At 40.7% G+C, this 27,832-nt stretch overlaps 1 protein-coding gene across 3 annotated transcripts in view; it reads left to right on the top strand.

Annotated features, from left to right (window-relative positions):
* The window catches only part of ptprfb (protein tyrosine phosphatase receptor type Fb), a 180,385-nt gene that overhangs the window by 54,543 nt on the left and 98,010 nt on the right, over window positions 1-27,832 (top strand). For all 3 annotated transcript variants that reach the window (XM_078264242.1, XM_078264243.1, XM_078264241.1), the window contains exons 2-4: window positions 8,350-8,524; window positions 22,447-22,592; window positions 23,523-23,664. In XM_078264242.1, the coding sequence (XP_078120368.1) occupies window positions 8,425-8,524; window positions 22,447-22,592; window positions 23,523-23,664 (388 nt within the window). In that variant the 5' untranslated portion in view covers window positions 8,350-8,424. The remainder of the gene's footprint in view (window positions 1-8,349; window positions 8,525-22,446; window positions 22,593-23,522; window positions 23,665-27,832) is intronic.

Below are 27,832 nucleotides of genomic sequence, written 5' to 3'. Positions count from 1 at the left end.
AACAGGATTTGTCATTAACGATGGCCACTGTGTAAAAGCTATCTGAAGCCCAAACTGCCTTGACAAAGCTGTCTGTTCGGAATTAGCATGGCAGGTATTTACGTCCCAGAGTTTAAACGTCTAGCTATATGAAAAGATAAACAATGCAACGTTTTTAATAAATGTAAATAAAGCAGCTAATATCAACATGGACAAAATCATGAATGTACTAATTCGCTTTTTTGATGATGACCTGGCCAAAGTAGTAAAGTTTAGTTTTCACAATGATTCATTGTAGGATTATGATATTATTGCAATATGTAAATCCACATTGACTCTTTATTTAACATATGGTTGGAAGAAGTAAAAATTGATCCAAAACTTTTTAGTTTTTAAAAAATTCTGAGTTTTATTATTGTGTAATGTCAGAAGGACTTTAACTGTTTTGCCAGTCAAATTAACTTTAATGAGTGCATATTGAAATATTACACTATTGGTTGGCAAAAAATGCATCTCAAAATGCATCAGATTGATGCTTTAAAATATGGAATATTGGGGGAGCATTAGAGATGGTCCGATACCATTTTTTGCTTCCCGATACCGATTCCGATACCTGAACTTGCGTATCGGCCGATACCAGTGTGTCATGTATTTTATTATGTTTTAAGAACTGTATACTACTATCCCTGTATGGATGTGATATGATTTCTATCTTTGTTGTCTGTCTGGCTCAGGTTAAACTCTTTGTGAAACATGAATGCCACAGAACGTTCTTTTATTATCCAGTTTGACAGTCAGTTATAACGGAAAAAGAACATAAATAAACTACTTTAACATATTTTTTCTTTAAGGCTTTATTACGTGGTATCAGATCGGTGCATAAACTCCAGTACTTCCCGATACCAATACCAGCGTTTTAGGCAGTATCGGAGCCGATACTCGGTATCGGAACATCTCTAGGGAGCATGCCCCCTGACCCCCCTAGAGGGGTAATATCCTTCTCACCTTTTTCACCCCTGACCCGTTTTCATGCCTGAGATTTGCATAAAATAATGATATACAGTAAGTGGTTGCAGTTGGACGAGCATAAACCATCCCCTCAGTACCCTTCAGCCAGTGAATGACCACTTTTTTTGACTAATAACCAATGCAATGCATAGCAGTGTGGTGAATCCTTCCACAGCCAATTTGAATTTCCCTAGTATGAGTAGGCAAATCCTAATTACTGTAAAACTGCAAACGTGTACAAAGTTTGATTGTGCAATATGGATAAACTCCTAGATAAAACAGACGCTAGGAATCTTCTTTTTTTTCTTTGAGAATTAAATACCTGACAAATCAAGGTATTTGATCACATTCTCATATAGCACCAACCTTAGTACAAAGTATTGTGGCAAACAATTACTAGAGTTGCTGCTCTGTCACTGAGCACTGAGGCCACAGCTTAGTTCTTATGTAGGCCTCTAGAAGGTCCTTGTTGGCCAAAGAGCTTCACTCCCAGCCCGTTACAGTAACTAATCTGGCCTGACACCAAGCTGATTTACAATACCCCCCTACCCTAAGCACTGACTCACTAGAGGTAATTGATTTAGAACAGTGTAGACACCTGCTGAATAGTATGACGCCCTGATAAAGCCCCCTCCTACCCTCTTATACAAAGTTGGGCCCAATATTTTAACCTCAGTGCCACCTGCAGAAAATAAATAGCCTACACTTAAACCCAAAGAGAAAGGGAAGGTTTAATTCCTTGTTGAGCAATACTAGTGAGAAAACCTGCTTATACAATGTGTTTTAGTTTGTGTTGTGTTACATATGTCCTACCATAGTTCTACATTGCTAATCGTTCTAATATTTCTGCTCTTTCGGGTTGCTAAAGATCCAGTCATGATATATCCGTCTATCTATTCATCTATGGAGCTCTGTATTTGCCAGTCTTTCTCCTCACATGCCTTCACTCTGTTTGTCTTTTACTGGCGGAGACAAGGCTTTCTGCCCAGGGGGTGGGGGAGTTAAAGTTGTGGTCTTGGGGGTGGGGGTGTCCATGCCTTCTGTGCTGTCTGCCTAGTCATTTTATGGCACCATCTGTCCACAAGCAAACCAAACCGTCAAGTGGTTACGTCTTTCCCATCTTTCTTGCTTGACAGTATGAATTTCCTTCTGATATATGCACATCTGCTGTTGAGAATGTGTCTAGGTTTCTATTGCTAGTTTAATGTTTGGCCATAGAACAGAATCATTCTTAATTATGCAGTAATTAATTTGTAGAACTCTAAACTGTAAACAGGTACAAATAAATACAAATACAAATCTTTGAACTAGGGCAAGGCTATTGGCTGCGTACATTTTTAGAGACCCTGAATTGAATACAAAGCTTACTTATTTTATCATTCCCCATTAGTTTTATTTAGGCCCTACCTTTGAGCTTGTCCAACACAATAACAATGAAAATCTTTATTTGTATGCCACTTTTCAAAACAATTAAGCCTCACACCTCAAAAGTGTTCAGAATAAAAGCATGGTTTAACAAATGACAGAAAATGTGTCCTGCTGTATATTTGTGAGACTTGTCTGAGTTCAATATTATTTTTTTTAATTGTACTTTATAACTTTATGACTATTTCATTTTAATTTTCAAGCTTAAAGCTGGGGTAGGCAGTTTTATTTGGCATCACTGGGCAACATTTCCATAGTTCAAGTGTCTGAAAGAAAAATGGACCTCTCTTTTTTTGGGCTTTAAAAAATTCTAGCCCGAGACTGGAGACTTTGGCCAGTCACAGGTCATGTCAGAGAGCGGGTGTTCCTATTGGCTGTTATACAAATGCAGATGCTAATGCACATCTCTTTGGTGAAAGCCTGATTCAACGGTGGAAAATCCTGCCGGAAAAGTTGCTATTCCAGCATTGGCGCACAACTGCCTACACTGCAAAGCAACTCAAAAAAGGAAGACAGACTTTTCAAAGAGAGAGTCTAAAAGAGTCGGACATTAACGCAATAAAACACATTAATATCGGCAAAGCATTTTAGAGATGGAGAGAAAATGTTGCTAATAGTTTAGCTTTCTGCTAACCGTAGCCAAAGGCTCACGACTGCAGCTAATTTAAGTTTATGAGTATGTTAGCTAGAGCCTCATCACAGTATGTCATCTCAAAGGGCTTTACAGGCCCACAAGTTTGCAAAGGAGACAGTACGGTAATGCTCGTAGATCTGCCACTATATAACTGCATCAGGATCCCACTCCTGATCAGGATGATTGAAATGACTAATACTCATACTGTACAGGTTACTGTATGAAGTGCATGCATATATGCCTGTGCTGGTCTAGTGAAAGGGGCTTAGGACAGAGGGGAGAGACTGGTTTTAACTGTTTAATATCTGTACATTTTTAACTGGTTTGTATCTGTAAATATGGCTCCTAAGGTTAGTGCTACTTTACAGAAAGCTGTTTCATCCACTCAATTGTTCCAGGAATGCACAGGATTGCTTTTATTTGATGAATGTCTGTTTTACATTGAGCCTGCTTTTTGATTTATTGCAGGCCCTTTGCCCAGCACTTTGTAGTGCAAGCCATTTTCTCCTTGCTCTGCAGCTCGACAACGCCAATAATCACTGTCCAATAAATTCAAATGGAAGTGGCGCTTTGGTATGTCTCTTCTACTCCGTGTAATACATATCAGTGTAATACATACCACCTTTCATTCCAAGATTGATTTGCAGCTGAAAAGATTGGTAGCCCCCTCAGAGATGATTGTAAATCCCCACTTCAGTTGCAATTTATGGAGGCACTTGAGTTTTGTTAAATGTTCACTCAACCAGACTAAATGCCAATCGACATTGTATCATATGGGTGAAGCCATTATGCGATGTACTTTGCATTCTGTTGAGCGGCAAGTTAGTGCCTCAGGACATTATCAGGAGCCTGGTGCGTTAAATTCAACCCTCATGTGTCACAGATTACATCACAATGTGTCATGGAGACCTATGTTGTAAATGTCTGCATACATTTCATATGGGTGTAGTATTAGCATACATTATTATTGAGGTGTCTTAAATGAACTACCTAATGGATTTGTCTGAGTCATCCTCACAAGCAGACACGTTCCTCATGTGATTTACTACATTAGTGTTTTAATTGTAGGTCAGCAGAATCAGTGCTCCTTACTTTATACTGCTCAACTTAAGGCAGTGCATTTATGTGTTATAGGTGCCTTTCAGTCTATCAATCTTCTGCTCGGCAGGAAGGCGTTAACAATTAACTCTGTGGAATCAGCTTGTAAACAAAAGTGCTGTAAAACTTGATAGGTCACAGGACATTACCTTTTGTTAGGTGAATTTCAATGCAGGGCCTTGTCGCAGTCCTGTAAAAAAAAAAAGACATGCACCATCAAGTCTGTGTATACAGAAAGGCTTTCAGAGTTGGAGGGAAAACCTAATTTAGTTACTTTACACTTTCATTTTACAATACGAGGCTCGTAGGCTTGCAGTAATGTTCCTGGGGTCTTGGGGTGCGTGTTCACCGCTGAGGTAAAAAAGGAGCACAGACTTGTGAGGGTTAGCCTGCTAGGGCATGGAAAACTAATCAGGGGCCAAAACACTGCTGTCGAAATTCAGCTTGTAACTGTGTTTATGGAGCCGTTGCAGGCTGCGCCAACACAAACCTCTCTGGTCTGGGTTTATCACCTCCAGAGACGGCCATGATTAGCTCCCCACACTGCTAGCCATACATCTCAGCTGTCCCCACCCCCCCCCCCTCAGGATGACCCATTAAAAAGAGACGGAGAAAAAGGGAGAACATGATGGAAACGATAGAGAGCAGAGATGCTACCTGTAGTTAGTGTAATAGTAGTGTTTACTCAGCCTTTGCGCTCTCTCTGCACAGCTGTGCCTCGTTTCATCTCGTCATTGTCTGTTTGTAGACCACCAATTCTGTATGGGTGGCCACTCCTTTGCCACACACATGCACACAAACACTAGGGGTAATGGCTTGAACGACAGGCATCTGATGTGGGTGGCAAACAAGCACACAGGAAAGGTGTGTATTTTTTTGTTATATTCCCGTGTCTACTGAGCTCACTCAAAAGCTCTTTTACTTCACTAAACCGCTTAGTCGTCTGCCTAAAAAAGCGTGTATACAGTATACGCTCTGCATTACTGAGAACTCCTCAGACACTCAAGACTCCAAAGCCTCTTTTGAAAGGACTTTAAAGTCCTGCCTGATGTCCTGATGAGTGGCTGGTAAGGGTTATTTCAACTTTAGTACCAATTTAATAACCTTTCACCACTCTTTCATGGTGTCTGTGTTTAGATGAAATGTGAGTATTTTCTCTTTATAAAGCATTCACATTCAAATGTGACACAAGACCCGGTTCTGCACCTTAAATTATGTTTAGCCTGAATCTCATCTATCTAGAAAAATCATCTACTCTAGCTGTAAAACTATTTAGCTCCTAAATTCATCTTCACTAATTATTGCGATTATTAATTAGTTTTCAGTTTCTGGTGAAATAATCTGGATGATCATTTTAGCCGCAATTATGTTGTGCTAGCTCTTTCTCTTTCATTCACACTTTCCTCTCTTATTCTCACACACTAACCAGGCATCAGAATTAATTTATTACCAAGACAGAATATAATCTCACAAGGGCAGACATCCACCCCTACATGTTCTTATTGTTTTTCTCTCGCTCTCCCACATAGTTGCAAACAATGTTTTCCTCTGTGCTGAGCCACTTGCTCAGATTTCGGATCACCCTGTACCATTTCCATGTTGGTGCCCTGTCCTTCTCTCAGTAGCACTACTGCCACAGCACAAATGCACATAGTGGTGAGTGTTGTCCCATAGTATTTGTGTGCAGCTGGGAGGCACCAAGCTGCACTGGGATAAATAAGCAGCTATATAAATAAAGAATAAACCTCGCTCTAGGAATTTGTCTCATTGAAGATGAAAAGCATCTGCCTCTCTCTGGCATCTGCTGTAAAAGATATCCCTCCACTGCCAAGGGTTTGGAGCACGGCAAGTAGCCAACTCTATCAGCCTCACTCACTCTGTCTAACCACTACCATGAACCAATGCAACACTAGCGTACATAAAAAGGAATGTCAAAACAAATTTGTCAGCCAACAAAGTTGATGTGAGTTACACTCATTTTGCAGAGCTAACTTGGGGTATTAAGTTGAAATACAAATGGGGCATAAATGTCTTTAAGTCTGGTTGCAGAGTAGGGGTATGATTGAGTTCTTTGGCACCCTGACCAGTGTATTTGTGCATATTTTTCATCTCCAGACTGCTACATCTTAACACACCAACAATACGCTGCTTTATCATTAGCAGTGAAGATGAAGACACAAGAGGAATCTCTTTTTCCAGAGGTTTTAAATTATTTAAGCTGCAATTGTGGGTATTTCTTAAAAGTCCACTTGCAGGGAGAAGTAAAGTACAGCTTGATACGATCACAACTTGAACTTTCACTGATGATAGACGGTCTTGGCTGCAAACAGTGTTTAGAAATTCCTTAGATGCAAGGTGTGCTGCATAGGAAATGAGTTTAGTAGACATAAAAGCCTAGAGGCCCATTCCTGTAAGTGACAAACAGCGATGCTGAGCTAGCCGTCAATGATGCCTGTCTGTAACTGTGCCCAGGTGAGGCACAAGCACCGTGACTCACACAAAGCATTCCTTCACATCATTTTACTCAGCCATGTCTGTCTTTTCCTTTGCCAAGTGACTTGTCGAAAAAGGTTAAAGCAGAACTCCGATGAAGAAAAGGAAACCCTTGAAATTTTGCTTTCCGAAGATCTCTGCCTAGCAGAGTGTTTTCCTTGGTCTTGTATCACAAAGAAGGTGGTCAAAGAGGTGCCCGGTGTGTGCGTTCTCTCAGTGTTTCCACACACATCGAAACAGCCACATGAGTAATGGGCTGCTCAACACCTCCACAAGCTTAAGAATGGAAAGGTTTTTTCCACAAGATACTGAAGACATTGTGTTCCTGACACTCTAACTTATTTAGCTGAACTGAATAGACTAAAGCTGACTGGCCACCCAGCAAGCCTCAAGATATTTCACATTGTGAACGCCTCTCTGTCTCTTTTCACAAATATCAGCAATCAGTATTGTTCACTTGCCACTATAAACTCGACAGTGAGACTGAACAGACGAGCTAAGACAGTTTTTAATTCAATTCCAATATGCCTCTTGTAAAAGCTTTACACAGAATCATTGTCATGGAGCCCTTGAAGAAGAAAGTAGGCTTACTTGAAAACTTTTAAAACGTTTCTTATTTTAGTTCATTTTTTTTCTAAAGTCCTCTGGAAATACTGCTTTAATTTCATCAAAAGAGAGATATCTATCCTTACCATATTGTGGTCTTTGCAGCGTTATGATTACTCATCACACATGGCCATGGGCAAGAGTGTAGGGATAACAAATTTAGTTAGCTCAAGTCATGGGGATATACAGTTACTTTGTTTATAATAGCTTTAGACATCAAAACTACTGGCTATGACAAATTTAGGGTCATATATCAGAATCATATCGGCTGGCTCAGTCATTTCCTACGCTAAATGTAATTCCTAAAAAGACAAAGAATCAATGCTGGTGTGGTTTAATTTGAGGAGCAGCCTTTGTTTTTGTGTCTCCACCCACTGCTTAAGACTACGGAGTAATGCTTTCTGTTTTATTGCTCAGTTAATTATGGTTAATTTGTGGTACACCTGCTGCTGCTTTGTTGACCAACCATGTCCCCCCCTTGTGCTGTGTTATATGTTCAATGTTTATGTATGTATACATGTTGTCATATTATGAGATCATGGCACTTAGTGTGATTTGAACCCATCTGGAAGACACAGTTTCAATTTCTTAATGGGGAACATTAAGTGTGCAGCAGTCCTTAGGGAGTACTGTTTGGGAGGTCCTCTGGGTTTTTAACTGATCCCCATTGTGAGAGGATAGCTGAGGAGCTTAATACTGCATCCTGACCTCCCCTTTGTTCTTGTTATTTGTTACCATGATTTATCTCTGTTGCACTGTACTGCCTTTGTTTCCTAGCTCTTTTGCTGAAGTAGTTTGCGTGTTACATTCGCTTCACTTGTATTTTCCACTGCCCCGAGCAGAATTTTGTTATGGTATTGGGTGCCTTGTTGATCGCGACCAAAGATCTCTAGTGTTGTGTGCTGTTGTTTTCTTACAAGTGTAGTGTTAGGGGTTCTTACAAGTGTACATGTAATATTTCAGTCTCCTTTGGTTCTGCTCTGCGACTTGCTTTTGATATTTCTGCTTTACTGTGTTATTATGCACATTCAAATATATGCAAATATATAGTGTATTTGAATACTAATGTTTCTGTACTCCTGTTCTGCATGTGTTTTCTCTCCCAGGTGTTAGTCTTTGATCCTGTCAGAGTGGGACGTGTCTAGCAGGGGACTGAGGAGGGAGCAGTGCCAACTTGGAACATGGTGCCTAATATTCACCTGACAGTGCCCCTCCTGCCCAGAGGGGCGTTGCTGTTCCTGCTTCTACTCAGCTGCATGGTGTTCTCCTTTCAGGCAGAAGGTAAATAACCTAATTCACCTGTGAAGTCCTGCCTTGCTTCCTGTACAATCTGATCCTACCTTAAGCTTCATAAGTATTTTGACAGTAAGATCATTTAAGCCCCTCATTTGCTACACACACGGAAGGTTAAAAAACAAGTTATTTTAGAATAACTTCAGGTGTATTACCTTATCTATCTTGTCATCAGTTGAACAAATGCAGCCCTTTTGTTGACATTCTTCTCATTTTAAGGGACTGACAGCATTATCTATCTATAAGTGGAATTGAACCCACTACATTGTTGAACATTAATTGGTATTATATTATATTGGTATTGTATAATGTATACAGGGCTATTCACAAAGAGCAAGCTGTCATGCTGTGCACCAAAGAGTTTAATTTAAAATAGAATATAGATTAAATTTACATTTGGTGTCTTTGGTGGATTCCAACAGAAATAGCAGCTTGTCTAATGCATGTCCTAAAGTATAAAGAGCTTCAGCATTTGTACTAATAATAAGCGTACAGTGCACAAAGTAAAGCTCTATCAGCCTCTGTGCCTGGCTGTAAATCTGAATGACGTTTGGCTGGAAGAAGGCGCTCAGGAAGATGTGTCATTGTTGCTGTGCCTTAGGGTCTCGAGGGCAGTATAGAAGCACTGCCCTGCCGAAGACGCGGTCAGGGACGGAATTAATTCAGCACATGACCTCACCTATAGTGCTGTCATGGGGTCACTTTAATTCAATTATACTTCGACCCTTCCCATTCCCCCACCCGACCACGCCAACTGCCCTGTCCTGACATACATGGGTCCGATAGGATTTGTTTTTCTGTACCCCTTTGCCTCGTGTCACTCAGCCATGTGTTATCATCTTTGTTGCAGTGTGTCTAGAGTTTCTTTTTTTCTTGTGGTCTGGCAAGACTGTCTTTTCTCAGCATGTGATCGGACCAAATCAAACATGACTTACTACTGGACAGTAGTAAGACCTGCTGCACTGTATCCATTCCCAGAGTTAAACACACATACGTGCTGCTTTTCCTATGCAACCAAAATTATTGCAATATGTTGCAATATGTCTACTCCCTCCATTACACCCCAATATAAAATAACAAACTCAGAATAATAGGCAAGTTACTTAATAATTACAATAAAGTATGAGTGGCTGATAAATAATTGTGTAGAGGAAATTGATTAAATCATTGTCAGACAATTTTTGGTCTATGAATAATTGGCATGGCACTCTTTTTGACAAAGCAACACCTGCAATGTCAGTTAGTTATTTATTGGTTGTGCGCCGTTCATGGCTGTGTTACAGTATGTTGTGTACTGTACCTGTGCTCTTCTATGCCTGCATTTAAATTGCCACCAAGGGGATTCACAGCATTGATTCAATTACATACGCTTATCAGAGATCATCAAGAAAACAAGCTAATGTCAGGGGCATTGAAGGTGCCAAGATATTATTTAAATGTCTAAATCTGTCAGACGCCCAATGTAACCCAGATTTTGGATGGGGCCCTAATTTTAAATATGTGCTGCTAATGTGCTTGTTTAAATATATATTGTGCAGCTACATCAAAGGTGAATATTAAGTAGGTTGACTCCACTGTATCTTATTCCTTCAGGGGATGTTGGCTGTCTTCAGTTGCCATATTTCCAAAGAATCACACACAGCTAGACACGGCTTGCTAGCTTGTATTTTACTGTGTTCAATTCTGTGAACAGTGGGTTGATTTGGACAATGTTCTATCTAGTATCTATACTTATGTGTATCTATTCTTTTTCCTCTCTGCCTCTCTGTTTCCATGAAAGCAAGAATGCCCTGGTCTCTAATTTCGGTAATCATATAATTTACGGATAAAAACCCAGAGCCAAGCATTTTAATTACAACAGACAAAGATACTCTGCTGTGACAAGCTGGCACAAGCGTTTCTATTGAAGATACACACATGATACATGGATGAGGAACATGAGAAAAGATGGAATTTCAACTTAAAAGAAAAAGAAAACGTATATAGACTCATAGAAAAGCCTGGCTCTGGTCCGAGGTTAACCCATGGTTATAGTTTAATGTAAGCACACATGGGAAAAGGCCTAGGCCTGCTATTACCCAGACTGTAAAGCAAACAGACATAGAATTAAAATAAGACAGTTGGGGGGGCAAAAATAACACCTACCACTAATGGCGGGGTTGTGTGCATTGGATGCCTGTAATTTGTATGCAACTTAGTTATGTGAACTTAATAGTTCTGGTTTGGATTTCCTGTATAAAAGTACAGGGCAGACACCAGACAGATATTATGGGCAGGGTGCCTGGCAAGTTTCTGATTACATAGGTTCGGTCTGATGTCCTTTTCTCCACCTTGAAAAGCTTTAGCAGGCAAAGCAACCACATGTTGAAAAGCAGTGTTAGGCCTTCTCCTTACATAACAATTCCATTTGCAGTGCATTGTTTGCTGGTTTGGGATGGCTACTAGTAATTTTCCTAACGACTGATTTCCCTGACGTCCCTGAGCACAATTCAATCTAAAAGGTTATACATTTTCCGTTATTAATTAACGATTCTACTGCATATATTATAAGATCCATTTGAAAACGTTAATCACACTTTTCAATAATATCTCTCCAATAATATTCCACCAATGTCCGCTTTGAGTACCGACTAGTATTTCTGGTGCTGACTAGCGTTGGTAGCAACATTTAATCAACCCGTTGACTAATAACGCACATTCCTGATGGCTGCATTTCAAAGGTTGTTGTCGTACTATTTGTTTGTAAAACTTAAGATGGTGCAATTCATCATGATTTAGAAGCACAAGTACAAGAAATCCTCCACCAGCACTATCAATGTAATAGCCTTATGACATCATTCATGTATCGTGACTGAGTAGGCACACAATACAGTGTGATTACTCTGAGTGCTGATCGCAGACGTCCCATCGATCCCTGGGGAGCTCAGCCTAATCAACCAGCTCTCTGTACAGCCTTCTGGTACACAATAGGCCACTGGCCCACAAGGTCAGCCTCAAAGTCATACATACCCAGCACTTAAATGTAATGGTTATCTTTTTGTAGTGCTATCATTGTGAGTTAGTTCATTGGCTTTAATAAGCTTTTGATGTATGTGTCTCTTCTCGTGCCTCTCATGTTATAATCTTGGGTGGCTTTTCATGTGAGGTGTGGCAAGACTACCGCAGCCTTTGGACCCAAGCCTGCTCTTTTCACTCCCAGTGGCAGGAGGATTACAATGGGACCATAATTAACTTAATAAGTTTAAAGTGACTTTTTCCATCAAACCACTGTCATGCTACAACCGTTTAGTGTCTTATTTTTGTGTCCCCACACATGCCACTATTAGAGTCATTGTAGTTTGTTAGTTCTATAGACAATTTATTAGCTATTGTGTTTCTTTATTCTCCATTTCCTAGACCTCTAAGAGGTTTCCCATGGGGCGGCTATGCTAAATCTACTGTACAAGTGCACTGGTTTTGGACAAAAAAATATCCACAATTAGTCAGTAATATAGCATATCTTAAAAAACATAACCTATAAGACAATGTCAATAGATTGATTTGGAAATTTCTAAAGCTCTTACAATGGACTGATGTGATTGTGCCAAAGTGGTTTAGAGAGAGGTGGCCAGACGGGCGACCGGGTGGCTGGAAATTGGATTGCATCTTTTAGTGTCCATATGGTCACCCAGTTTAAAAACTGACAGGGATAGAAATTGATTTTTTTTTAAATTAAAAGTAACCACATCCACCTTGGAGAGCCACTTGGAGAGTAATGCAGTTAGCTGTGGTCCACACACATCATACAGACAGGCACACTGACAGAGGCTAAGGTGGAGGGAGAACTAAACAACAGAAAATGCACTCTGAGAAAGCAGTGGGGAAACCGCAATGTATGTGAGAAAAACATCTGCAAGATAAAGTGTTAGAGGAACACAATTTAGACGTTGGGGAGATTTGATGGGTAGTTGTTTTCATAAGCCAGTGCAGCAATGTCAGAATGGAAGGAGGAAAGGGTCATCGGATGTTAATGATGCGAGATTAATAGTTTAATTAGGGAGCTCAATAGCAGGGCCAGAGGCAGTCACCTAAACCCTATGCTGTGTCCCGGATTTGGCAATGCCACAGGATGACAAGAACCGCCAGTGTCCTTCCAGGGCAGTTGGAGAAAGACATTTAAATTCTGTGTTCATTGTGATGGCTATATTGCCAAAAGTCACTTCACTTCCTCACTTTTACTTATTATTTTTTACATTCTTACTAGTCTCGCATTGCCAGACCTATCTCCACAGCGGTGTGTGTCTAAACCAATCACAAAGCTCCAGACAATGGCTCTGCAAAATGGTCTCGGGAAAGAACTTGTTTTGGTAGAACATTTGCACCCTGCAAAAGAAAACGCCACATACGATATTAACTGTTCACACAATACAGTAACGTGAGCTACTTCAATTAGCTGGATACATGGTTAAACGTAACTAACTCTTACCGGTGTATCGCCGTGTGTAATTCGTCCATAGCCATCCCCACCGATCGGTCCTAAAACATCCCCGTTAGATAGTAAATGCTGTGCACATATTCTTTGTGAATCTTTACAATCATTCCCCAAAAGATCCAAGCAGACCTGCCTTGTTGCACGATCCAAATTTTAAATTTTTAGCGTGTAGCTTGCTAGCTTGAACTTTGTTGTTTCCCAAAGCGAACAGAGTTTGAGAACGGCAACACAGAGAGCAGAAAGTGAAGGACATCTGGTGTGTGAGCCTCGCACCGGATGTCAGGTAGTTTTTTCTGGAAATGTACCAGACTACATTCTCACTTAATCTTTGGCTACTTTGAATTGAAATAATCCAATATTATCAGAGATTTTGAAGGTATGATGTGGATTTAATTTGTGCCCATTTTGATCATTGATCAGACTGTGCTGCGATTGGAGAAATCTCAGATAGCTGGCATTAAAAAGAACATAATCAAGTAATGTTAAGGCACATTGCCATACACCCATGTAGTGTTTACTGTTGAGCATCCTCCAAGGTGCATTTAAAGGCATCAAACTCAAACCAAACAGCCTGTGGACATGGCACAGCATAACACATGGTTGGATCTCAATTGATAACTATTTCATGGGTAAATGGTCACCTTAGCTTTTCAAAGATGCAAATCACAAGGGAAACAACAAAGAGACCTGTTGGGGTGAAGCCATAATTTCTTTGTTGTTCCATATCCCTACAGTAAACATAATTTAATTTCACCCTCAATTTTGGCTAGTGGAGAGTTGAATTACTTAAGACCTCTGGGCCTTGTGGGTGAAAAGATGAGAACAATGGTAGGGGCTCTTTATGGTCTCTGAGGGAGGGCTAATATAGGGGAGGCAAATTAATGAGGTTAGTGAGGTCGCAAGGGGGTTTGTGGTGATGAATGGAAAGCTAACCCTAAAATAGGATCTCTGAAGAAGCTAGGAGCCATCTCAGTGGCAGCTCCCCATCCCACCCCCTACCGGGATCACTTAACACACTTAACATTTTCCCCACACTGGTCTCTTAATGTCAGGGTCCGAGCCAAGGTGACCCTTGGACTTCACCCAACAACATTAACAAAGCCCCCCCATCATTTGCCCCAAATGTCCTTTCGTACTCCCACAGCAACTTTACAGAGTAGTTTGGATTTCCATAACAAAGATGTCATGCTTTTATTACTGTATTACTTATTCAAGCTGCATTCAAAATGTGCGTTTGCTTATTTGTATTTTGTTTTGCATGCGAGTGTCCCCAGGTTGACACTCCCCACCCACCCACACATGCCTCCAAATTCAGCAGTCAGTCGTCCGTCACAGTTTCAGAAGGGAAAAACGCTTAGTTTCATGACAGGGCAAATGAGAACATTTCATCCAATGAACTAAATGAACATTGGAGGTGATGTAGCCCCAGGGTTATGAAAATAATCTGTTTAGTTCAGCTGAGACATTAGCAGGCTTGTCATGTAGGTTAGGGCCACACACTTCATAAAGAGCCTGTTTTTTGGAGACAGGGAGTGATTTTGCATTTTACATTTGCATTGTGTAGCAGACTATCCATCAGTTTTTTTCAGTTATTGATATGGTGAGTCTCCAACCAGCAGTAAATTATGAGTGTTAGCATTGAGTAAAGAACTGTAAAACATAAAGTATAGTTTGCCCTCATTTTATAACCATCATTTTTTATTAAAAAACGTATGCAATAATGCAACAGAAGTAGTTTTACCTTAAGAAAGTATAACAAAGAAACTAATGTCTGCCTTTATCTAATGTCTGTTAAAACCTTCCCTTAAGGAATCAGGTGGATGGAAAAAAGCCACAGGTGGTGAATCATCTTTGACTAGATTTCGGTTGGGCGCCAGTTTAAATACCACAGGTAATATAAAACCTCAGATTCCCAAAAGTTTGATAATAGACACACCCACATCCTCATCACCATCAATAACACAATGAAGCATTTATCCTCGCATGTTTTTTTAAACAGTTATTTTTGAATGACCACTCCAGGCATTGGTCACAAAAGCACCTTGTTTTTTTTCCAAATTGTAACTGACAGACAAGAGAAAGAGAGAGAAAGAGCAGACTTGACTAGACTCTTGTTCATAATCAGCTTGAGAAGATGAAAGCCATTATATTAATGTTGCTCACACTGGGAAGAGAGGAATGAAGGGTAATTGCACTTAGAGTTCTTGTTCTTCTCCGCTGTCTTGAATAATTCACTGAAGGCAGGAAGGCCTTATATACAGTTAAAGCTGTGGGAGGAGCACGAGGGTATTGAAAGTTTGACGTTTTTCTTTTCCTTTTCTCTTCCATAGGTTTAGACATTTAGTCTTAAGTACAGTAGGGGTGACCCCGAATAGTTGCCTATTCGTTAGTACGTTTTAAGGAGCCTGATTTGACTGCCAATCTCACAGTTTAATCGCCGCAGTGGTGGAAAATGTGGTTATGAAACAAGGGATTATTCCATTTAGGCTGTATTGGGGTGCTGAATGTCTGATTTTACATATAATTTCTTGGTTTCACCCAATAAGTCATGGTATATAGCCTATTTTGGAATACATTTATTAATCTGACCTTTTACATAAGAATGTTGCATGAGCAGAGTGCTACATATCTTTTTCAAATTTATGAATGATTCTCTATCAAAATCAGCAGGGGAAGGAGCTGAGACACAGCTGTTTGCGGCTTACAGCGCTCTTGTCGTTTCCCTTTGGTTTGTGGACAGTCTGTGAATTGCTAAAATGGGTAGAAATTATTAGGGCCGAAAATTCTATTTACAACCATTAAAAGCAAGCAGGCTAACTAAGTGATGTGTTCTGTCTGTCAGTGTCCTCCACTCCGACAGCGCCACGCACGCACGCACACACACCTACACACGCACACCTAGACACGCACACACACAACAAACAGTGCTGTCTGTTGTTCTAACAAAACAGCTAAGAGATAGTTACACCATTGTTTTTTTTGCTATTTTTCTACATGAAGCCTAAACAGAGGGGGCAAAAAGACAATACAATACAACAAGTTGTGACCCTGGGCGTCTTTCAGCGTGGAGAAAATGCAAGCCAATTTCGCAAATGAGAAAGAAAAAAAATTAATGATTCAACTATCAGTCGACTATAGGCAAAACTTGACCAATCAGATACGACTATGTAAATTCTTAGTACAGTATCTCAGAGATGATGAAGGACTCTCGATTTCACTGCTCCATCACCCTTCTGCAACTACACTATCATTTTCCAAAAAGAAAGAAAAAATTCTTTGGTTTCTGTTATCACGAGTGAATGCAGTGCGAACGGACTGCCAATGACTGGGATTAGAAAGTGCAACGAAACCGGACCATCCAGCAAAGTCTTGTTCAAACATAGAGAAATAAGCAAACTCCACCAATATAGGTTTTGTTGGGTTTGTTAGCAGGATGTTCTCGTATGAGGTGAAAATAGGAGACACTGAAGCTTTGTGTCACATATGTTTAGGCAAAATATATTTAGGCCTAATTACCTGAGCTAAAAACAACATTCTGTGTCTCACTCACCTTATTCTGTATGTTTAGCTCGTTCACAGTGAGGGGAACAATATGGTGTTAATGACACAGCAAGAACAAGTCGAGGAGCTGGTGGACTCTGCTGTACTGTGCATTGCAACAACAACTGCATTGCTATATTTTTATAATGTAAACTCAAAGATTTTAAATAACCTTAAATTAGGTAATAAAAATAAATCATGTTTGCCTGAAATACATGGACCAAGGGGAGGAAAACCCCCCTTCAACATAAATACTATCATGTGCTATGGACTGTGTCTCATTTGGGGGGAAAAACAACACAATGTTCCTTGGTGTTCCGCTGTAAAACAGAAGTGCAGATAGCAAACATGATGTTTATTGGTTTAAACAAACAGCCTGAAGTGCAGTTGACTTTATCAGGGTAAATAACTTGCAGGGGGGGGCAATTAATTGCAAACAAGTTGCCTGCTAATGGCCCAAAAAGGCTTTAATGGAAGTGTTCCATTAAAACAACCAGTGCTGATGCCATCAGACAAATTTCCACTAAGTGTTGCCTCATGAAAATGATAACTTGCTAATCCATTATTAATACGAATTAATGGTTTTCTCTCTGCCGCGTGTGTATCGATCCCTGATACTCTACACCACAGAGTAGCTCTTATTGGGCACTCTGGCAGGCTTGGGAATACACTAATTGTTAGCCACACAAGTGCCATTTACGCCACTCTTCCTTCTGTTTCTGCATTTATTACAAGTCTTGCTCTGAGGCCCTACGACAAGAATGAAATAGAAAACTGTAAAGCAGCTTAGTAAACATACCGCACACTAGTATGCTTTCAGTGGGTCAGAACAACACAAGTTATTATATATATATGAATAAATATTTTAGTAAACCACTTTCCAATGTATCCAGTCTCCTAAAAGCTTGTATCTGATCTTGTGCTGAAATATCACCCGTATTTTTAGTTTATTCATCTGACTCATTTTGTTGTGCTGTCCTTGACAAAGTCGTTTACTGTTTACTGTACATTGACTGGTGTTACACCTTCAGATCTTTCGAGAGAAAATTACAACACCCACAATACAATACTGGATTTTGGGAACCCCCATACCTTTCATCTCTCTAATGACCCCATACCCCACAAATACTGCTACAGGCATTAGGTTTACTTAGAGATGCTGTTTAATCCCCCCCACACAGAGCAATCGGCAGCCTCTTGGCTCCCTCGGTGCTGTCTAAACCAGGGAGTGAAATTAACAGGGAACAAATATGCATTGGTTGTGATTTTAAGTGAGAATACACCTGGTTTTTGTACACTACAGCTTCATTGATACATATTATGAGTCTCTACTAATAATTACTGCTGTCGTTTTTGAACATAAGGTGTTAACAGGGTTTGCCTTACTTATCCTAATAATCAGGCTAATGTCTGTCAGGATGTGAGGATGTGTGGTAGCATACAAGAAACACCTTATTAGTGCCACAAAATAAGACAAGACAAACTGAGGGTTTTCACTTGTGTGTTTTGTCTTTTTGCTTTGATTAACATATTCCAATCATTAGTTATAACATAAAAGCCTTTTTGCTTTACTAACAAATGTTTGTTGTTTTTTTTACCACGGCTATCAGCCATGCTTCTGTTTGTGAACAGCAACACTGTTTTGCATGTGGATCACTTTTTGATCTTTCTGATATGTTTAACTGCTTTGATTTTTATAAGCCAGTTTAGGTGTTTACATGATAGCAACAGTAATAAAAGCAGTGCCCTAATCTTTTTAGTGTGAGTAAACTAAGTGTGGCAAATATGAAGTATTCATAAGTCGATTTCATGAAATTCTGGCACCTTGCAACCATATTGGGCCTGAAAATTGTGGCAGCACTTCCTACACATTGCCAGTGAAACGAGAGCATGCGTTAAAGTCTTGTGTGTCAAGATATGAGTTTTGAATGTGATATATCTAAGCTTAGAAACACTGCAGCTCAAAGCTTGCAGTCACTGGCTGAGAGAAGGATTTGCATAGGTAGGCTTATGTGTTTTCCACCTCGTCCCTGTCATTGTTTTCATGTGACAACTGCCTGACAGCCAGGAAAATGGGACACAGGCAGAGAAAAAAAGGGTTGAGTCTGGATTTTGTCTGTCTAAGAAAAGAATTGACAAACCTAACAGTTTGATATCCTCACCCGGCAGTGGTGGCACAGTGATGGAGGGACTTTGCAGAGTCTTAGTCCAAAAATAAATGTGTCTGCCCTTTCGTTGGAGTGTATTAGGACTACTATTTACCCCTGTTTGTAAGTCAGGGGTTTAGGGTCACCACAGACCTTTTTGAGATTTTGTGATTGAATGCTTGGTGAGATCTGGATTAACAATGGACAGCTCGGAATTTGCCATAGTTTCGCCTTTAAGTCAAAGGTTAACTATCAAAATTCAGGGGAAGCTTTTTTAAGAGGATTAAAATGGAGAAGCTCAGCGAGGGCCAGTTTACCCTTTTCTTCCACTTATCCCTAAAAATCCTTAAGAGTTTTAAGATTCAGTGGTTGTTCACTTAAATATTTATGGCAATACATGAACTTAACTTTTAATTTTGAAGCATGTGCCGAGAACTGTTCAATGCTGCCTGATCCTCCATCTCAGCAACAATGTGGAAAGCCCTTACTTCAACTTAAATGGAACTACTTTGGACAGATGTGAGCAGGAACTCTTGGAAGTCAAAATGGTGATAATCAGGTTTTGAGGATTCCAACTCATCACCCAAGCACGCATAGATGCATGCTCAGGCATACACTCTTAAGAGCTTATCATTAGCACAACTCTCCTGCTGCTGCCTGCGAGCGTGTGTGTCACAGTCGCATTCTGACGCTATAGAAAACTGCGCTGTTGCAGTCTAAATCTTGTCTCTGGAAAGATGAAAATATCATTCAAATGTCAGGTGGGTTTAGGTACTATGAAGACGTCACAGATGGATGGATGTATATGTTGGATTACTGTGTATCGCCAAGCACGCATAACTGCCTACTCACACACTACTCTGCACAACAGCACACTTCAGCCTTTCAGTGTTATGCAAAATGTTGTGGATTTGATTGGGTTTTGTCCTTGTTAGCGTATCGTGATTTTTTTTTTGTTGATAAAGGACCGTGTTAGCTTTAATCTCATGTCTCTAATGTGACGGTGACTAACTCCAAGAAAAACAGGTCATAAAATTGATTATTTCAAATAATATCAGATAGATTCCTGCAATTTACCGTTTAAAGCAGTGAAGATATGGTACCTCGGTGCATTCCTATGTGAAGTGTTGTTCTTTTTGACTGATGTATGAATGTTTATTTTAAACATAAACATACATTCCAGCTGTTACAATATTTCTTTTATGTTTTAAATCCTCTTATTCTCCAGTCCATCTCCTTACACTGAGTTGCATGTTACCTACAACATTATTTCCACACACAAACACTTCTTACTCAGATATATTGTTCACTAGTGTAACTGCACTGCTGTTAGCTACAGTATATGGTTATCTTACAGTAAAACACTTGTGGCACCCAACCTTGTCAGATACTTGACTTTGCAATTCATTTTGTGCAAGTATTAAGACAACTTGTAGTTTCAATTTCATGTTTCAGTATGCCATGGCTTGTCCTGCATGGACAGTAAGCTTTCTTCAGGAGCCACATATAACACACACATTATACATTTCATATTTCTGCTATATTTCTGGCCCTCCATCCAGTTTGGATGATCATTTCATATTAAAGTGTTATGTATGCATGCACACTTCTCTGCCTGCATGCTTTCTGTCAGTGCGTTTACATGCAGTTTAAAAAAACGATTATATTCGGGTTAAGGTAATACCCCGATTTCTCAAACACCACACCTTACCCCGGTTAAAATCGGAGTTCTAATAACCCGGTTAACAGAGGTAGAGAACTCCTTCAGTATCGATTTGACGCAGAAGCATAAAACAGCCTTTATGTCGAATTGACGGCGTACCCCCGCAGACCCCTCTGCGTCACCGCGAGCCCTCCGGCGTAGCTCGATGTGCACCTCCAAAAATGTGTAACTTCGCGTTGAGGCGACTCAGACCGCAAGGACTGTGATTGGTCAACTCCAATGTGTGTCCTGTGTGTTGATAGTCGGTGTTTCAAGCAGCCTACTGTGGGGAGTAGCAACATGCTAGTTCACTGACATAAGCTTTGCAAATAAACTCAGACATATTTTGGTTACAATGACGGGGTTATCCATTTGTAAAGTGTCTATATGTCAGTAACGTTTTCAAATTAGCACTTCGCCAGCAAGCAGTACTTTGTGGGCAATTGTGCTAACGTTTGCTTGCTAACATAACATAAACTGGCTGGCAGACACCTCGCAAATAACTAACAATAATAAAGACTTATTTTCTGGTTACAGTAGCTAGGTCAATGGATTTTACTGTGTCTATTTAAATCTAAGCAAGAAAAGGCCAAACAAATAAGATTAATATTTTAGCACGACAGTCTATGGGGTTTGCCATTCTGAGTACAGTTTCGGTGGTGAGCGACACAGACACCCCCTAGCATTATGGTGGTGAAATGCACCGCGATGCAAAAGAAACCCGACGCAGAACTCCGAAAGGGTCACGACGCTGTAGGAGCGACGGCGTAGCTACGGCGTGGAGTTGACGCAGAAGCATAAAACAGCCTTTAGGCTAACGCAAAATGTGAGCAAATTGGTCGCAGTCTGGAGCCCTGGGTAGACCGGGAGAATATGCTCGCTGAAGGCCATATCCATATCAAAAGGTACAATGTTATTCCCACCCGCCCACCACCAACCTTCTCCAACCAATGTTATATTAGAACACATAAAAGAGAAAAGAATGGTGGCAGCCACTGCTGGATTTCCCCAAGTGTGTGCTAAGATAGGGGAAGCTGGTGTCTCCTCTGTGTATGTACTATAATGATTCACCCCTTTTGTGCGTGTCTCTGCAGGGCAGTCTGCTCGTCACCACTGCGGTTTGGGTGTTTCCCACCTTTCTCTTTAATGACTCTGGAGATGAAACATGAGCTGACGGAGCTGGATAACGGCATTGTGTCATGTTGTTGAAGCCAGACTCTGTAAATAAACTATTAAGCATGGCGCCTATAGCATGGAGCTAAGGTGCGCTCATTGTAGTATCATTTTAATTTAGACAGGCTGTCACTGAAACACACACTCCATTGTCCTGCGCACAATGGTGTTGGGTGTGGTTCTCGGTAAAAAAACATCCTCAAGGCAAACAGGGGAACCACGTCAATAAGTGTTCTCCAAGGTAGTCCACTGTGTTGTTGTAATCACACATTATCTAGGATGTCACCAGGTTACAGAATCACAACATAGTAGTAGCAGCCTTGTTTGGATTTTAGGACACACCAACCAGTTTTAATACCTTATGAAACAAAAGTGGTTAGAATGCTCAAAAACCTGATTAACCCCCAAAGTGTCTAATTAACCAGAATCTTGCTCTTCTTACTCTTCATTTTATGTGGAAGAGTTTATCAATTGGGTTTAATGCAGTCCCTCATTTCCAAGAGATAGAACTACACCTTTATTGTCTGTGAGCCACAAACTTTGCCGTTTCAAATGGTGTGTCAAAGCAGAGGTGAGAAATTCAACATGATACAGTGACAGGCAGGCACACAAAGACTGGATGTTTCTCCTATGACGGAGCTGCAGGTGTGCAGAGAAACAATGCCATTGTGGGTTTTGTCATTGCTGCCTTTGTGTAAAGAAAGTGATACCCATAGATAACCAAGTTTCACATGCTGATAACTGGCTGTAGGCACTAACATCATCTCTCTCCATCCCTTCTGCTATGCTTCTCCCTTGCCTCCCTCCCTGACTTTTTCCCCTCCCTCTTTTTATCACTTTCCATCTCCCTCTACCCCCTTTGCTCTGGCTTCCTCAGCTTTGCCAACTTTCGTCAAATCCCCAGAGGACCAGACGGGCATCTCAGGTGGAGTTGCGTCGTTTGTGTGTCAGGCCGCCGGGGAACCCAAACCCAGAATCACCTGGATGAAAAAAGGCAAGAAAGTCAGCTCCCAGCGCTTTGAGGTGAGCACTCATGCCATGACTTTCAGATCTTTGAACACTTACATACATACACACCCACATGTACACACATAAATGCAAGCAGGCACAAACACAACACATGGGACAAAACATTATGGGCGTAGGCTTTAGACTGCCTCTATAACCCTGCCTCTCATTAACACAGACACACCCACACGTGTGTGCAGACTCGCAGCGTTTACACAAAGCACACACTCACACACAATCAATTGCCCTGTTATTGAGCATCACACCAACTCCTCTCTTCTCCAAGCGAGACCAGACTGGCTTCCCTTCTCTTTAATCTCCTTCCATCTTGATTTATATAGTCCTCTTCATCTCTTTCAGTCTTTTCACACTCTCATCCTTCCCTTTCTGTTCCTCAGCTCCACCATTGCTAGCCATACATCCCCTTGATGTATTACTTTATGTATTTCCCCTCCCTCGTTTGAACCTATGTGAACAGAAGGAAGCGCCCTAGGTGGGATCTCGCACTGTTTCTGATCAATCCTTTCTCTGTAAAATAATGTAGCTGTGGTTGCTGGGGGTGCTATTGGGTTATACCCCTGCTTTGTATATCTTGATATGATACCTGCTGAGATTCTGCTGTGCATCACAGTATTCATTCACACTAAACATCATGGTCGATTCTTAATTGTAATTTAAGGGGACATTTTGGCTAATTTCCTTTTGTTAGCCGTTTTTAGTGAGAACAGACTTATATTCTACTTCTAAAAAAAAGTCTAAATTTTGCACCAGGACATGAAAATAGGCTTTTGAAAAACAGTAAAGCTTTTCTCTCAGATCAGAAAAACAAAAACTCAAGACAACCGTCTTAATGATGTAAATGTTATGTATATGTTGCAATAAAGTTATATCCTTGGCCACTACAAATAACATTCCTGCCCTTTTGCTTTGCTCTCACTCTCCCAGGTGATTGAGTTTGATGACGGCTCGGGCTCCGTACTGAGGATCCAGCCACTGCGCACACACAGAGACGAAGCCATTTACGAGTGCACAGCCACCAACAGTGCTGGCGAGATCAACACCAGTGCCAAGCTTACAGTGCTCGAAGGTAAAATAAGTCTTTTTTTCCGCTTGGTTTCTTTCTCCATCTTTCTTTCACTCTTTTTATTTTATCCCTCCTTCTTTTCCTGCTGCTTATGCTGTTTTTTTGAAGTTTGTATTCCAATATGTCCAAATGCAAATAAGAGTGTTTACCTTCATAATTCATACGTAAACATTTGCAAGCGCTGAGGATTCCTGGTATTGGCAGTGTCGTGGAGGAGCAGATCTTTCTTAATGTAAACTCCACAAGGTGAGGAAAAAAAATGCAAGGAATGCGTTTTTAAATAAGATAGCATAAAGTTTAGCAATTCAGCAAATGTATGACTGGAATCCAGTTATATTGTAAGACACATTTTCCATTTATTGGCTATAATAGGAGATTTAATTTGTCTCCCTCTCTCAAAGAGTCAGTCAGCCTAAACAGCAAATGAATCCCATAATCAATTAAACAAAATTGCCTTATCAAAGGCCTTATTGTGAATAATACTGATGGCTAAAATATACAACTTTAATAAATGTTTACGTGTAAGTGATGCCCTGCTTATCCAGAAAAATGCAGGCTATTGACCTTTATGGACCCCTTCTCTCATATAGAGTTAATGTATGTGATTTACAGTATGTTGACGGAGGTTCTGCACCTCTCCTTGCTCAGCCTTCCATATAACTTGAGCTGTGAGCGTGAATTTCTTCCTTAATTGATTGTAATATGGTCATGTGGGTGCTAGTCACAGCAGGAGTTGATTTCATTAGAAACTTTTTAAGAAAAAAGCTCCAGAGCTTGCCAGCAGGAGGATTAAGGCCGTCCATAGCCATTACATTGGCATTAAAGCAGAACCCATCTCATTCAAAGACAGCCTTCCTATCCCCCATTTGAATCCCATCTTACTTACAACCACCCTTCCTTTTTTCTCTGCCCACGCTGATTTGATGATATCATCAGCCAGGCTTGCGTTATCTTCCCAAAGGGACTTTTCTCCTGCGCAAAGAAAGCTTTTCTTTCTACCCCATCCTTTGCACTGTTTCGTGAGGAATGCAGCACTAACAAACAGCACTAACATGAGATGAAATAATCACAGTGTTAGTGGTGGGGGCTGTGTCTCATTCAACAGTGAGCAACTGTTCTCACCAGCAGACATGCTTTGCATGAAGTCGTCTTCTCTCTGTGATCCTGTGCTCAGTGTTGTAGCTGCTAACCCCAGAGTCAAGCACCATGCACACATATGTCATATGATGGACGCTTTTTATCTATTAGGCTTTACTAGTCCACATTCACTGCATACATTTTCAGCACGAGAACCAGACCTTTAAGCACAACAGCGTTACCAACACTGTGTCTGTGTTTTGGCTTGAACCACATGTGAAAGTACAGTTATTATAAAATCTTTAAAGTCGGTATGATTTGAAAAGTATTTTGCTTACTATATAATGCTTACTATTTCTTTTTCATAATATACACCTATTTAAAACTCCTATTAGCAATATTATTTATGATAATATTAAATTGGGTGACGGCAACACAAAAGGGTTATGAGTGCCAACACCTGAATCAGCGCCTATACGCAAAGGCGAGCTACTGTAAGCTCATTGTTTCGGTCTGACAAAACAAAACGATGTAGGTTAATAAAAACTGTGGACAGCTGCTCTCAGCCTACAAGCGCAAGCAAGCAAGTTCTACGTTAGCTGTTCAGAGTGAAATGGCAGGCAGCCAAAGTAAACAAATGGCTGGTGAAGTTGAAGTCTTCGTTGAACATTTAGCAAGGCAAAGAGAGACAGGTATTTATTTTCAAACTAGGACTTAAGTAGGATGTTACCAAGTTGTTTTGTGTCTGCTAAAAGTAAGCATTCTCTGCCAAAACTGAAAATGATAACCTTATGAGCTGATATACTATAGAGGCTTGTTGCTGTGGTATTGTTCAAAAATATCTTCATACAGATTTGTTTACTGTAAATAATTAGAATGTTTGTAATGATAATAATCAGTTAGACATATAGTTGAATTATTAATCTGATTTATTAACATACATACAGTACATTCAATTGCAAACCGAGGACAATCTTTGAATGTAATAGGACTATATTCCTTAAATAAGTGGTTTGGCTTTTGGAAAATTGTTAATGCAATCACAGAGGCTGGTAGAGAACTGAACCACACATCATAATTAATCCAAATAACTCTTCAGCTCGTCCAGAAACCTGACGGCAAATTCCACCAGGCGCACCTGCGCTACGTTGTGGCGCCGCGCACACCGCCAGCGAATGCCGCCATTTAAGACAATGCTTGTTATTCCACCAGCCGGGACCCAGTACGTCCCAGAAGTGTGCTAGGTGCGGTTCTCTGCTCCGCTCCACTAAAAATATGCACCAGGTCAAATTTTCATGCGAGCCACAGGGCGTTCGACAGGCTGGGCAGCAAGTGGAAGGACGGGAGCATCCATTCAATTTACCAAAAGACACCCTAACATCATATACGTCTCCTCTACAACACCATGGACGATGAGAGATTAATCTTTGAGGTGGAAAAACACAAGATATTAACGTTATATGACACCACAGATCTTTTTTATGAGGACAACGCTAGAAAAGAGAAGGCATGGAGTTTAATTGCAAGAGTGCTTGGAGTGGAAGTTATATACTAGCTAATAAACACCTGATTGTTCTTTTTAAGTACTTGTGGATAGCCTTCAGTGTCAGTCGGGCAGGCAAGACGCTCCGCTTCTAACACGCTCCGCTTCTAACGCGCTCCGCCAGACGATTCCAGGTGTGGTGTGGCGCATGGTGGAGGACCGAACAAAACCGCGGCACAGCCGGAACGCGTCACTTCCGCACCTGGTGGAATTTTGGGGGTGAGGGTGTGCTGGACAACTTAAAGCATGTTTATGCATACGCACAAACGAACAACCATACACACATTCATGCATATTCACTTACACAAACACACTCAGTACAAACACACACACACGCTCATGGGGCTACGTTGTCATCTCGGCTCTATTTTTGGACTATTGTTTGTAGTCTAGCGATACATCAAGTTCATATCAGCAGCACTACACAAGAAAATACTGGGGCAGCAGCAAACAGATGGAGACTAATGATGGTCTATCTTAATGGGGCGGTGGTAGCCTGAAGGTTTGAGGGGCCGGTGTCACGTCAGAATGTAGCTGTTTTGAATCAAATAATTAAAATGCAATCGCTGCATAACTTACAGTACATGTGACTTTGCATCCACATGAAGTTGTCATAATACATTGAGTACCCACATCCTGAGAGGCAGTGAGAATGGTGAAGTCATTATACCACTAAGTCGATCTGCATTATAGGTTTTAGCAGAGAAAAAGAAGGCCAAGCATTAATTATGAATATTCCATATACTGGCTCTTTATTTTGTTATGCCAATCCTGCAAAATATGGATTATGAAGCGCATATGTCATATCGGTGCAGCTTTACACTTGCTTTCACTGTGCTCAAAGGTAGGCTGTAGTTTACAAAGGAAAATACCAAGGTTCAGAAGTGGATTATAGTCACTTGCTTGTGATTTTTAGCCTAATTCAATGGGTCCAACCTAATATTGTGTCAGTACTGCGAACATCTTACTGTATGCAACACCAGCAGACTTCAGTATTTCCCGTTAAGGGATTTCTTTTGGAATGGAAACTAAATTGTGTCAAAATAGTGACTTATGCAATTTTTTTTCACACTTGAGTTGACTTCACTGGCAGTTACTTCACTTTCTGAGTAAGTGACTGGGTCAAAGGCTGTCAAATAATGACTAAGGTGGATTAGTCTTTGTAATAATTCCGGTTGTTAAGAAATCAAAATGCATGTCAAACTAGACCTGTTCTCAGAGTTCCGTCACAGAGGATGTTATGTCTGGAGTTGAGCAATGGTCCCTGTCTTTTTTTAACCTGAGCAGATGGTCAGAGTTGGGTTGTGACTGTATAGTTTAGCATGCTGTTTACCTGTTGGATGTAGCAAAGGCATGTTTTCACACCAGAGCCGAGTCGGGCTTTAGCACTTATGCAGTCATGAGTCTCGAGTCACTCTGTAATTCTGTCACGCTGTAACAGCCCCGCTCTTTGTTCGTGGCGGTTCTCACGCCCCGTGCCGAGAGGTCACACTACTGAGACTTACATATGGGCCCAAAATCAGCTTAGCCATCTTTCAGTGTGTGTGTGTA

Source organism: Sander vitreus, chromosome 12 (assembly GCF_031162955.1).
Source record: "Sander vitreus isolate 19-12246 chromosome 12, sanVit1, whole genome shotgun sequence".
Lineage (NCBI taxonomy): Eukaryota > Metazoa > Chordata > Actinopteri > Perciformes > Percidae > Sander > Sander vitreus.
The sequence above is the reverse complement of the archived record's forward strand: the minus strand, read 5'-3'. Positions and strand labels throughout refer to the sequence as shown.